This window comes from Entelurus aequoreus, linkage group LG06 (assembly GCF_033978785.1).
Source record: "Entelurus aequoreus isolate RoL-2023_Sb linkage group LG06, RoL_Eaeq_v1.1, whole genome shotgun sequence".
NCBI classification, from domain to species: domain Eukaryota; kingdom Metazoa; phylum Chordata; class Actinopteri; order Syngnathiformes; family Syngnathidae; genus Entelurus; species Entelurus aequoreus.
The window spans coordinates 81,536,816-81,548,112 of NC_084736.1; the positions used below are offsets into that span (position 1 = coordinate 81,536,816).

An 11,297-nucleotide genomic window follows, 5' to 3' on the forward strand; every position below is an offset into this window, starting at 1 on the left:
GATTGATTGAAACTTGTATTAGTAGATTGCACAGTACAGTACATATTCCGTACAACTGACCACTAAATGGTAACACCCGAATATACGATTTTTGAGCACAGTGTAAAATGTTCTATATTCTCAATGAAACATCAACGTTTTGGTCTTACTTGTACTTTCTCGTGTCATTTACTAAACAGGCGTCAACCAGCAGTTCACACGTGTTACTTATGTGTGACTGCCATCTGCTGGTTGAATTTAAGATTCGTACAACCAGAGTAAGCACAACCAGAATTAAAGCTGCAAGCAGCGATGGACGGGACCGACTTTGAGGGCTCATAAAATCCAAACCGTAGCAGTAATTAAAACTCTTTCGTCAACTTTTAATCAGAAGGGTTCAATCTCTCTCCTGTGCTAGTTTGAAGCCGACACGACAAACGCGCTCAGAGGAGATAATGTTTGAAAAAAGGTAACTGTTTTTACTAAACTTTTGTTTTGAAAGGGGAATTGCAAACTTCCTGTTGATTTTTGCTGGGGGTTGTCAACATATGAAATGTAGGTCTAAGTGAGACCTACATAGAGGTTTCTTGTCTCTACGACATTCCTACTGGAAGTTACAGGCAGTTTTGTCTGTTTTCTTCATAGAAGCAGTTTTGTCTGTGTTTTATTCCTAGGGGGCGCTAGAGCGCAATTTTGAGTTTTGGGGTTTGGTTTTTTATTAGATCGCAATTTTCGCCATTTCTGATGTGTGTGTCCAGTTTGGTGAGTTTTGAAGCATGTTAAGGGGGTCAAATTACAGCTCAAAGAGGCAAAGGTGACGGTTTTTACAAAACTTTTGTTTTGAAGGGGGAATTGCAAACTTCCTGTTGATTTTTGCTGAAAAGATGTCAGTGTATGAAATCTAGGTCTAAGTGAGACCTACATAGAGGTTTTTGTTTCATGTCTCTATGACATTCCTACTGGAAGTTACAGGCAGTTGTGTCTGTGTTGTCTTCCTAGGAGCAGTTTTGTCTGTGTTTTATTCCTAGGGGGCGCTAGAGCGCAATTTTGAGTTTTGGGGTTTGGTTTTTTTATTAGATCACAATTTTCGCCATTCCTGATGTGTGTGTCCAGTTTGGTGAGTTTTGAAGCATGTTAAGGGGGTCAAATTACAGCTCAAAGAGGCAAATGTGACGGTTTTTACAAAACTTTTGTTTTGAAGGGGGAATTGCAAACTTCCTGTTGATTTTTGCTGAAGGATGTCAGTGTATGAAATCTAGGTCTAAGTGAGACCTACATAGAGGTTTTTGTTTCATGTCTCTATGACATTCCTACTGGAAGTTACAGGCAGTTTTGTCTGTGTTTTCTTCCTAGGAGCAGTTTTGTCTGTGTTTTCTTCCTAGGGGGCGCTAGAGCGCAAATTTGAGTTTTGGGGTTTGGTTTTTTGATTAAATCGCAATTTTCGCCAGTCCTGATGTGTGTGTCAAATTTGGTGAGTTTTGAAGCATGTTAAGGGGGTCAAATTACAGCTCAAAGAGGCGGCGGTATAATAATAAAACCTTACAATTACAAGAGGGTCCTCTGTCCTAAAGGGACATTTGGTCCCTAATTAATACATGTTTAAGGTGCATCGGGTTGACTTTGGAGAAAGAATTCTAAGTGCCTTATTGTCGGTAAATACAGTCATTTCTTTTGCAGGTATACTTTGACTGTGGTGCCAAGGTGGATGTGGTGGATGCCCAAGGACTGATTCTCTCCCCTGGCTTCCCCTACAACTACTCTTCCGGGACCCACTGTGTTTGGCAGTTCTTCGTACCTGTCGATTATCAGCTCATACTGGAGATATTTGACTTTGACGTGTTTGAAAGCCACGAGTCCACTGCACAGTACTCCGTCATTTCTAATTACGAAGGGGACAACGGAGAAGACGAGCTGACGTTCACGCCTTACGGGTTCGCATTGGGTGGAGCTTCAGCGGCAGAAAGAGACGCGGTGGCTCAGGGGGAGGCCAGAAATATCCAGAAGTCCTCTCGGGACAGTGAGACGGAGCAGGCGGTGGTCCAAGAACGGTCCACAAAAAATATTCAGAAGTCCTCTCAGGACAGTGAGACGGAGCAGGCGGTGGTCCAAGAACGGTCCACAAAAAATATCCAGAAGTCCTCTCAGGACAGTGAGACGGAGCAGGCGGTGGTCCAAGAACGGTCCACAAAAATAGCCAAAGTCTCAAACGCCGCCAAAAGATCTATAGGTGGTTCTTCCGGCCTTATATCGCCTCCACCCGCCTCGCTCCTCCTTCCTGGAGCGGCGTCCTATGAAGATAGGGCCTTCAACACGGCTTCCTCCCCTCGACTTAAGGCAGAGCTCGACCCTAGTTCCAAACCAAGCATGTCCATGGCGGATACCACCGTTGCTTCGCTACTATCCACCGACACTCTTGCTGTGAGCCCTGAAACCCAGCAGTCGGTGCTGGACGCCTGCCCCCATGATGTCCTCTATATCTCAGACCTCATCACCTTCTCCTCGAGATTCTGTGGGTCCAACCGACCGCCCAGCAGCCAGCTGGTTTTTGGCTCGAGCCAGGAGATGGTGGAGGTGATCATGGAGCTTATCACTACCACTCATTGGGGCCGGGGCTTTGCCCTCCTCTTCCACTACAACAACGTTACCAAACCAGCGGGGGAACGGCGAAGCTTTACGTCCGCATCCACCAGGGCGGACTCTCTGCTGGCCGCTGTGAGTGGAGCTGCCTTCTTCGCTTTGATACTCACTACTGTCGTCTGTGTTGTGTTCAGGTAAAAGCACTTTTCCAAACAAAATTCATTCTTACACTTTTATGGACATTGAATTCTTTAGGTACAGTCCTGGTCAAAGGTTGACATACCCTTGTAAAGAACATCATGTCATGGCTGTCTTGAGTTTCCAATCATTTCTACAAGTCTTATTTTTTTGTGATAGAGTGATTGGAGCACATACTTGTTGGTCACAAAAAAACATTCATGTAGTTTGGTTCTTTTGGTAGCCATCCACAAGCTTCTGGTGGAATTTTTGACCACTCCTCTTGACAAAATTGGTGCAGTTCAGTTAATTTGTTTTGTTTTCTGACATGGACTTGTTTCTTCAGCATTGTCCACATGTTTAAGTCGGGACTTTGGGAAGGCCATTCTGAAACTTTAATTCTAGCCTGATTTAGCCATGCCTTTACCACTTTTGACATGTGTCAGGTTCAAACACTGATGACATCTATTAAACAAGATAAGAGGCAACGAATTAAATACAGACTGAATTCAATTTGGACTCAATATTGAGGAGAGTCTTCTGTACACTGTACCCTTGGACAGTATCTCAGCACGCTCTGCCGAAATATTGCACGCCTACTTCTTTTATTTTGGACCCTCCTCGACCACATGGCCACCACTGCTTCCAAAGGACAAATGTTCGTAAAATAGTTCAAAAAGAGTTCCATAAAATAGTTCAAACACAGTTTGTAAAATACTTCAAAAAGGGGTCCATAAAATAGTTCAAAAAGAGTTTGTGAAATAATTCAAAAAGAGGTCGTCTGGAAATTGGGCAGATCCTGCTATTTCTCCGCTTTAAAGTCCTTGGGTTAGAACGATATCTTTCTGTTGATTACCATACATGAGAGAAAACAGAAAACCTTTCATGTGGCTTTCCCCTTTACACAGTGGAGTTTTACGAGTCTTCTTCTTGGTAGGTTTCAAAGACAGCTTTTGTATTCTCACCACACCCTCAATGTAACACAAAGTTTTTGTGATAATTTAGAAACAATTATTCTATCATTGTGTGTTTGGGGTCATTGCGCCCAAGACCCAACCTCCTGATAATTTTAGGTTGTCCTTAAGGATTTGGAGGTAATCCTCCTTTTTCATTGTCCCATTTACTCTCTGTAAAGCACCAGTTCCGTTGGTGGCGAAACAGGCCCAGAGCATAATACTACCACCACCATGCTTTACGGTAGACATGGTGTTCCTGGGATTAAAGGCCTCACCTTTTCTCCTCCAAACATATTGTTGGGTATTGTGGCCAAAAAGCTCCATTTGTGTTTCATCTGACATCACATGGACAAAAATAAGACCTTCTGGTGGAAAGTTCAACCAGAAGCTTGCCAGAAGCTTGTGGTGACTACCAAAAGTGCCCACCAAATTTTTGAAAATTTTTTAGCTGCACCGGACTAAAAAACGCAGATTTATACCAGTACGAAATATTTTGTAAATGTTTATTTACATACCTTAAATGTTGCCAAACAGTGCCTGTCACACGGTAGTAAAACGGCTGCTCAAACAAAACAGAAGTCATGGTCATGGCCCCACTAGCTGCCAAAGCTAGCTCTCCAATCAGCTAAAAGCACTCAATAAATCCACGGTGACATTTTAGTGAATTTACAAAACTGAAACATTACAAAAAGGTTTGACGATATTAGCTTGATTACATTGCGATAGCACGTACCAATGTGCATGAAAACACTCCTGCAGATATCACACTAGGGACAGTTTGGTAATTATGAATTGTTTTAGCTATATTGTAAAACGTACAAATGTTGCTTGGAGTGATGATTAAAGAATACTTTCAAGCAGAAACATTATGGACGGTTATACTTCCGGTTCAAGGCACAATACAAGAAATACATTTTCAACCCGCAGCACAAGCAGTGCGGGAACTTGTCCAAAAGATGGCGCCAGATCTCAAAACAATACCACACATTTTCAGTGTCTGTCTGTGTTTTATAAAAAAAAAAAAATTGTTGAATACAAAACATTATGGGTGTTAGCGAAGAAAAAGCCATAAATTAGCCTCACTGTTTTATAAGCCGCAGTGTACAAAGCGTAGGAAAAAAGCAAGGGCTTATTGTTTGGAAAACACGGTACTTAGGACGCCACCATAAGTATGTTTTATTTATTCATTAGGTGGATTCATAGTAAAATATCCTGCTTTAAAATTCTAGCATCGGGCTGAAAGCATAAATACCTGTTCAGTCCATCCATCCATTTGCTACCGCTTGTCCCTTTCGGTGTGGTGTACACTGCCTTCCGCCCGTGTGCAGCTGAGGAAAAAAAGTGTATTTTTTAAATTTTTTTTAGAAGAAGAAGTCATACCTTTTTTATTTATTTCCGGATTGAGGACGGGCTGGTCTAACAGTAAATCCTGCACATTCACAGGCGTGAACGTGTCCAAAAGATGGCGCCAGATCTCAAAACAATAACACACATTTTCAGTGTCTCTGTCTGTGTTTTATAAAAAAAAACATTTGTTGAATACAAAACATTATGGGCGTTAGCGAAGAAAAATCCATAAATAATAATAATAATAATAATACATTTTATTTGTAAAAAGCACTTTACATTGAGTAAACAACCTCAAAGTGCTACAGTGTATAAAAAAAATTAAATAAAAAAATAATAAAAAATAAATAAAAATAAAAACTAGAACAGCCAAATAGCTAGAACTAGTATGTATACATCTAAAAAAAAAGGCTTTTTTTTAAAATGAAGGGTTTTTAAGCCTTTTTTAAAACCATCCACAGTCTGTGGTGCCCTCAGGTGGTCAGGGAGAGCGTTCCACAGACTTGGAGCGGCGGAGCAGAAAGCCAGGTCTCCCATTGTTCGTAGCTTTGTCCTCAGAGGTTGGAGGAGGTTAGCCTCACCGTTTTATAAGCCGCAGTATATAAAGCGTAGGAAAAAAAGGAGTGGCTTATTGTTTGGAAAACACGGTACTTCTGACGCCATAAGTATGTTTTATTTATTCATTAGGTGGATTCATAGTAAAATATCCTGCTTTAAAATGCTAGTATCAGGCTGAAAGCATAAATAACTGTTCAGTCCATCCATCCATTTTCTACCGCTTGTCCCTTTCGGTGTGGTGTACCTTGCAAACATTTTTTTTTTTTTAGAAGAAGTCATACCTTTTTATTTATTTCCGGATTGAGGACGGGCTGGTCTAACTGTAAATCCTGCACATTCACAGGCGTGAACATGTCCAAAAGATGGCGCCAGATCTCAAAACAATAACACACATTTTCAGTGTCTTTGTCTGTGTTTTATAAAAAAAAACATTTGTTTAATACAAAACATTATGGGCGTTTCCGAAGAAAAATCCATAAATTAGCCTCACCGTCTTATAAGCCGCAGTGTGTAAAGCGTTGGCAAAAAGCAAGGGCTTATTGTTTGGGAAAACACGGTACTTCTGACGCCACCATAAGTATGTTTTATTTATTCATTAAGTGGATTCATAGTAAAATATCCTGCTTTAAAATGCTAGCATCAGGCTGAAAGCATAATTAACTGTTCAGTCCATCCATTCATTTTCTACCGCTTGTCCCTTTCGGTGTGGTGTACCTTGCAAAATGTTTTTTTTTTTTAGAAGAAGTCATACCTTTTTATTTATTTCCAGATTGAGGACGGGCTGGTCCAACAGTAAATCCTGCACATTCACAGGCGTGAACGTGTCCAAAAGATGGCGCCAGATCTCAAAACAATAACACACATTTTCAGTGTCTCTGTCTGTGTTTTATAAAAAAAACATTTGTTGAATACGCGTTAGCGAAGAAAAATCCTTAAATTAGCCTCACCGTCTTATAAGCCGCAGTGTATAAAGCGTTGGAAAAAAGCAAGGGCTTATTGTTTGGGAAAACACGGTACTTCTGACGCCACCATAAGTATGTTTTATTTATTCATTAGGTGGATTCATTGTAAAATATCCTGCTTTAAAATGCTAGCATCAGGCTGAAAGCATAATTAACTGTTCAGTCCATCCATTCATTTTCTACCGCTTGTCCCTTTCGGTGTGGTGCACCCTGCAAAAATATTTTTTTTTACAAGAAGTCATACCTTTTTATTTATTTTTGTATTGAGGACGGGCTGGTCTAACAGTAAATCCTGCACATTCGCAGGCACCAATTTGTTATGTTGACTCAGCTGGACGCCTTCGGTTCGTGATGTGGTGACCTTTGATGATTAGTCGGGTTTGGCAGCAACTGTGCGGCTCCCTTGATGTGGTGGTGCATTCTCAGCGTAGTCACTGGGGCGTTGAAGGTGCAGCACCTGGCCTCCATTTCAGCACAGAAGAAAACAGAGGCTGCGTGAAAGTGAAAGCGGGAGGAAAAAAGGCATTGTTGTCGGACTGTCAAGGCGTGTAATTAACTTCCTTGTTCATTCTAGTGGACAATGAGCACAAAAACTGAGAGAGTTTATAGGTTTGTGATAAAAATGTGTTCAAACAAGGTGACTCATCCATGTGCAGGAATGTATAGAACACGGGTGGGCAATTAATTTCTACCGGGGGCCGCATGAGCAACCCGAGCACTGCTGGAGGGCCACACCGACAATATTTCAATTAAATTTTGCTCAAATTATTTTTGATATACCGTAAGATAAATAATAATAATAACTAAAGCTGCAAGCAGCGATGGACGGGACCGACTTTTAGGGCTCATAAAATCCAAACCGGAGCAGTAATTAAAACTCTTTCGTCAACTTTTAATCAGAAGGGTTCAATCTCTCTCCTGTGCTAGTTTGAAGCCGACACAACAAACGCGCTCAGAGGAGATAATGTTTGAAAAAAAGGTGACCGGTTTTTACAAAACTTCTGTTTTGAAGGGGGAATTGCAAACTTCCTGTCGATTTTTGCTGGGGGTTGTCAATATATGAAATGTAGGTCTAAGTGAGACCTACATAGAGGTTTTTGTTTCATGTCTCTACGACATTCCTACTGGAAGTTACAGGCAGTTTTGTCTGTGTTTTCTTCCTAGGAGTAGTTTTGTCTGTGTTTTCTTCCTAGGGGGCGCTAGAGCGCAATTTTTATTTATTTTTATTTTTTATGTCCTGCCCAGCTTCTCGGGCAAATCATATAGCAGATGTAGATGCCCATATCGGCTGTTCAGATTTACTTTACAAAAGAGAAGTTCTCTTGTTGCCTTACTTGTATTGTATTGTATTAAATGTATTTATATTATCATTTGGTGCAGCCGGGCCGGAGCAGGAGGGGATAGAAAGAGAGAAAAAGGAAGACAGAGGGGGGAATTGTGGGGACAAGAGGGGGATTAGACAGAGAGCGCAATTTTAAGTTTTGGGGTTGAGGTTTTTTATTAGATCGCAATTTTTGCCAGTCCTGATTTGGTGAGTTTTGAAGCATGTTAAAGGGGTCAAATTATAGCTCAAAGAGGCAAAAGTGACTGTTTTTACAAAACTTTTGTTTTGAAGGGGGAATTGCAAACTTCCTGTTGATTTTTGCTGAAGGATGTCAGTGTATGAAGTCTAGGTCTAAGTGAGACCTACATAGGGGTTTTTGTTTCATGTCTCTCCGACATTCCTAGTGGGAGTTACAGGCAGTTTTGTCTGTTTTCTTCCTAGGGGGCGCTAGAGCGCAATTTTAAGTTTTGGGGTTGGGTTTTTTATTAGATCGCAATTTTTGCCAGTCCTGATGTGTGTGTCCAGTTTGGTGAGTTTTGAAGCATGTTAAGGGGGTCAAGTTATAGCTCAAAGAGGCAAAAGTGACTGTTTTTACAAAACTTTTGTTTTGAAGGGGGAATTGCAAACTTCCTGTTGATTTTTGCTGAAGGATGTCCGTGTATGAATTCTAGGTCTAAGTGAGACCTACATAGAGGTTTTTGTTTCATGTCTCTCCGACATTCCTAGTGGGAGTTACAGGCAGTTTTGTCTGTGTTTTCTTCCTAGGGGGCGCTAGAGCGCAATTTTAAGTTTTGGGGTTGGGTTTTTTATTAGATCGCAATTTTTGCCAGTCCTGATGTGTGTGTCCAGTTTGGTGAGTTTTGAAGCATGTTAAAGGGGTCAAATTATAGCTCAAAGAGGCAAAAGTGACTGTTTTTACAAAACTTTTGTTTTGAAGGGGGAATTGCAAGCTTCCTGTTGATTTTATGCTGAAGGATGTCAGTGTATGAAATCTAGGAATACTTGCCAACCCTCCCGTTTTTAGCGGGAGAATCCCGATATTCAGCGCCTCTCCCGACAACCTCCCGGCAGAGATTTTCTCCCGACAAACTCCCGGTATTCAGCCGGAGCTGGAGGCCACGCCCCCTCCAGCTCAATGCGGACCTGAGACTGAGTGGGGACAGCCTGTTCTCACGTCCGCTTGCCCACAAAATAAACAGCTTGCCTGCCCAAAGACGTCATAACATCTAGGGCTTTTAAAGAGTGCACAACTGCGCACACAACAAGGAGACAAAGCAGAAGAACGAGGAAATCACAGACATGGCGGCCGAAATGATATACTCATCATGAACGGAGAAGTTAAACAGGACAATACTGCCATCTAATGGATAGCCACTGGAACACTGAAATTCAAGTTTGTTTTTTTTTCCTATGTAAATTAAATAAATAAATAAATATATATATATGTTGGTGAATTCTAGCTGTAAAAAACCACACCCCCAACCACGCCCCCCGCCCCCAAACACCACCTCCCGATGTTGGAGGTCTCAAGGTTGGCAAGTATGAATCTAGGTCTAAGTGAGACCTACATAGAGGTTTTTGTTTCATGTCTCTCCGACATTCCTAGTGGGAGTTACAGGCAGTTTTGTCTGTGTTTTCTTCCTAGGGGGCGCTAGAGCGCAATTTTGAGTTTTGGGACTAGGTTTTTTGATTAGATCGCAATTTTCGCCAGTCCTGATGTGTGTGTCAAATATGGTGAGTTTGGAAGCATGTTAAGGGGGTCAAATTACAGCTCAAAGAGGCAGTGGTATAATTAAGAATAATAATAATAAACCCTTACAATTACAATAGGGTCCTCGGTCCCAAAGGGACATTGCGGTCCCTAATAATAATAATAATAATTTCATTTAACCTAACTTAACTTTATACAAAAGCAGATTTCCTTTGATGGTTTTATTTTTAACACTGTCTTACACAACACTTCCTGATGTATAATACAATGCAAAAATGTCAATTTCTGTCACTTTATCCTGCATCCTCTTTAAAAGTCCAACATTTTTCCCCGTCAGATTTGGACAACCATCTGCCAGCTTGTCCCATTTCAGTCCTAACATGTCCAAACACGCATTTACCTATGTGAACAAGTCATTACCTGTGGTTGTCTCTTTAATTGACTGCATGGCTGCCAGCTCCTCCGTGATTTGAAAGTCTGCAGTTATCCCACGTAAGAAGATGAGCAGCTGGGCGGTGTCACCTACATCGTAGCTCTCATCCAAAGCCAGCGAAAAACAGTCAAAGTCGGCCGTTCTGTTCTTCAGCTGAAGCTCCCAAGTTTCCAGCGATGGTCTCCACCCGCCTCGTTACAGTGCGTCGGGAGAGTGACACGTTCTCAAATGCGGCCCCTCTTCTACGGGCATATCAGCGCAACAGAGTCCAATAAGCAACTCAAGTTTACATTTGAAGACATTAAGACTTTGGGCAAATAAATAAAGCAACAGAAGTTACAGCTTGACCAGGGGTGGGCAATTAATTTTAACCGGGGGCCGCATGAGCAACCTGAGCACTGCTGGATGGCCACACCGACAATATTTCAATTAAATTTTGCTCAAATTATTTTTGATATACCGTAAGATAAATAATAATAATAATAATAATGTCATATAACCTAACTTAACTTTATACAAAAGCAGATTGCCTTTGATGGTTTTATTTTTAACACTGTCTTACACAACACTTCCTGATGTATAATACAATGCAAAAATGTCCATTTCTGTCACTTTACCCTGCATCCTCTTTAAAAGTCCAACATTTTTCCCCGTCAGCTTTGGACAACCATCTGCCAGCTTGTCCCATGTCAGTCCTAACATGTCCAAACAAGCATTTACCTATGTGAACAAGTCATTACCTGTGATTGTCTCTTTAATTGACTGCATGGCTGCCAGCTCCTCCGTGATTTGAAAGTCTGCAGTTATCCCACGTAAGAAAATGAGCGGCTGGGCGGTGTCTCCTACATCGTAGCTCTCATCCAAAGCCAGCGAAAAACAGTCAAAGTCGGCCGTTCTGTTCTTCAGCTGAAGCTCCCAAGTTTCCAGCGATGGTCTCAACTAGGGTTGGGTATCGAGTATCGAGTATTGATTGGAACCGGGACTAACTTTCCGATTCTCCCGGAATCGTTCAAAAGTTTAAATTTCGATTCCTAGTTTCGATACCCAGTCCGACGACCGGAAAAAAAGAATAAGTCCGCCGACCGGAAGAAGAAGCCGCTGAACACCAACGAAGAAGCGCCGACCGCCGGAAGTGTTAGCATAGCCGAGCCTATGTAGCCGAGCGAGTCAGTCAAGCATGGATAGCGGGCGTCGGCGGTCGAAAGTGTGGCTTTATTTTACTAAAAAAAATGAAATATCGGCGAAATGTAACACGTGCGACAGGACTGTTTCG

At 41.7% G+C, this 11,297-nt stretch overlaps 1 protein-coding gene across 2 annotated transcripts in view; it reads left to right on the top strand.

Moving 5' to 3' along the window:
* The window catches only part of si:dkey-112e17.1 (uncharacterized), a 73,800-nt gene that overhangs the window by 39,558 nt on the left and 22,945 nt on the right, over positions 1-11,297 (top strand). For both annotated transcript variants that reach the window (XM_062051636.1, XM_062051637.1), the window contains exon 2: positions 1,657-2,750. In XM_062051636.1, the coding sequence (XP_061907620.1) occupies positions 1,657-2,750 (1,094 nt within the window). The remainder of the gene's footprint in view (positions 1-1,656; positions 2,751-11,297) is intronic.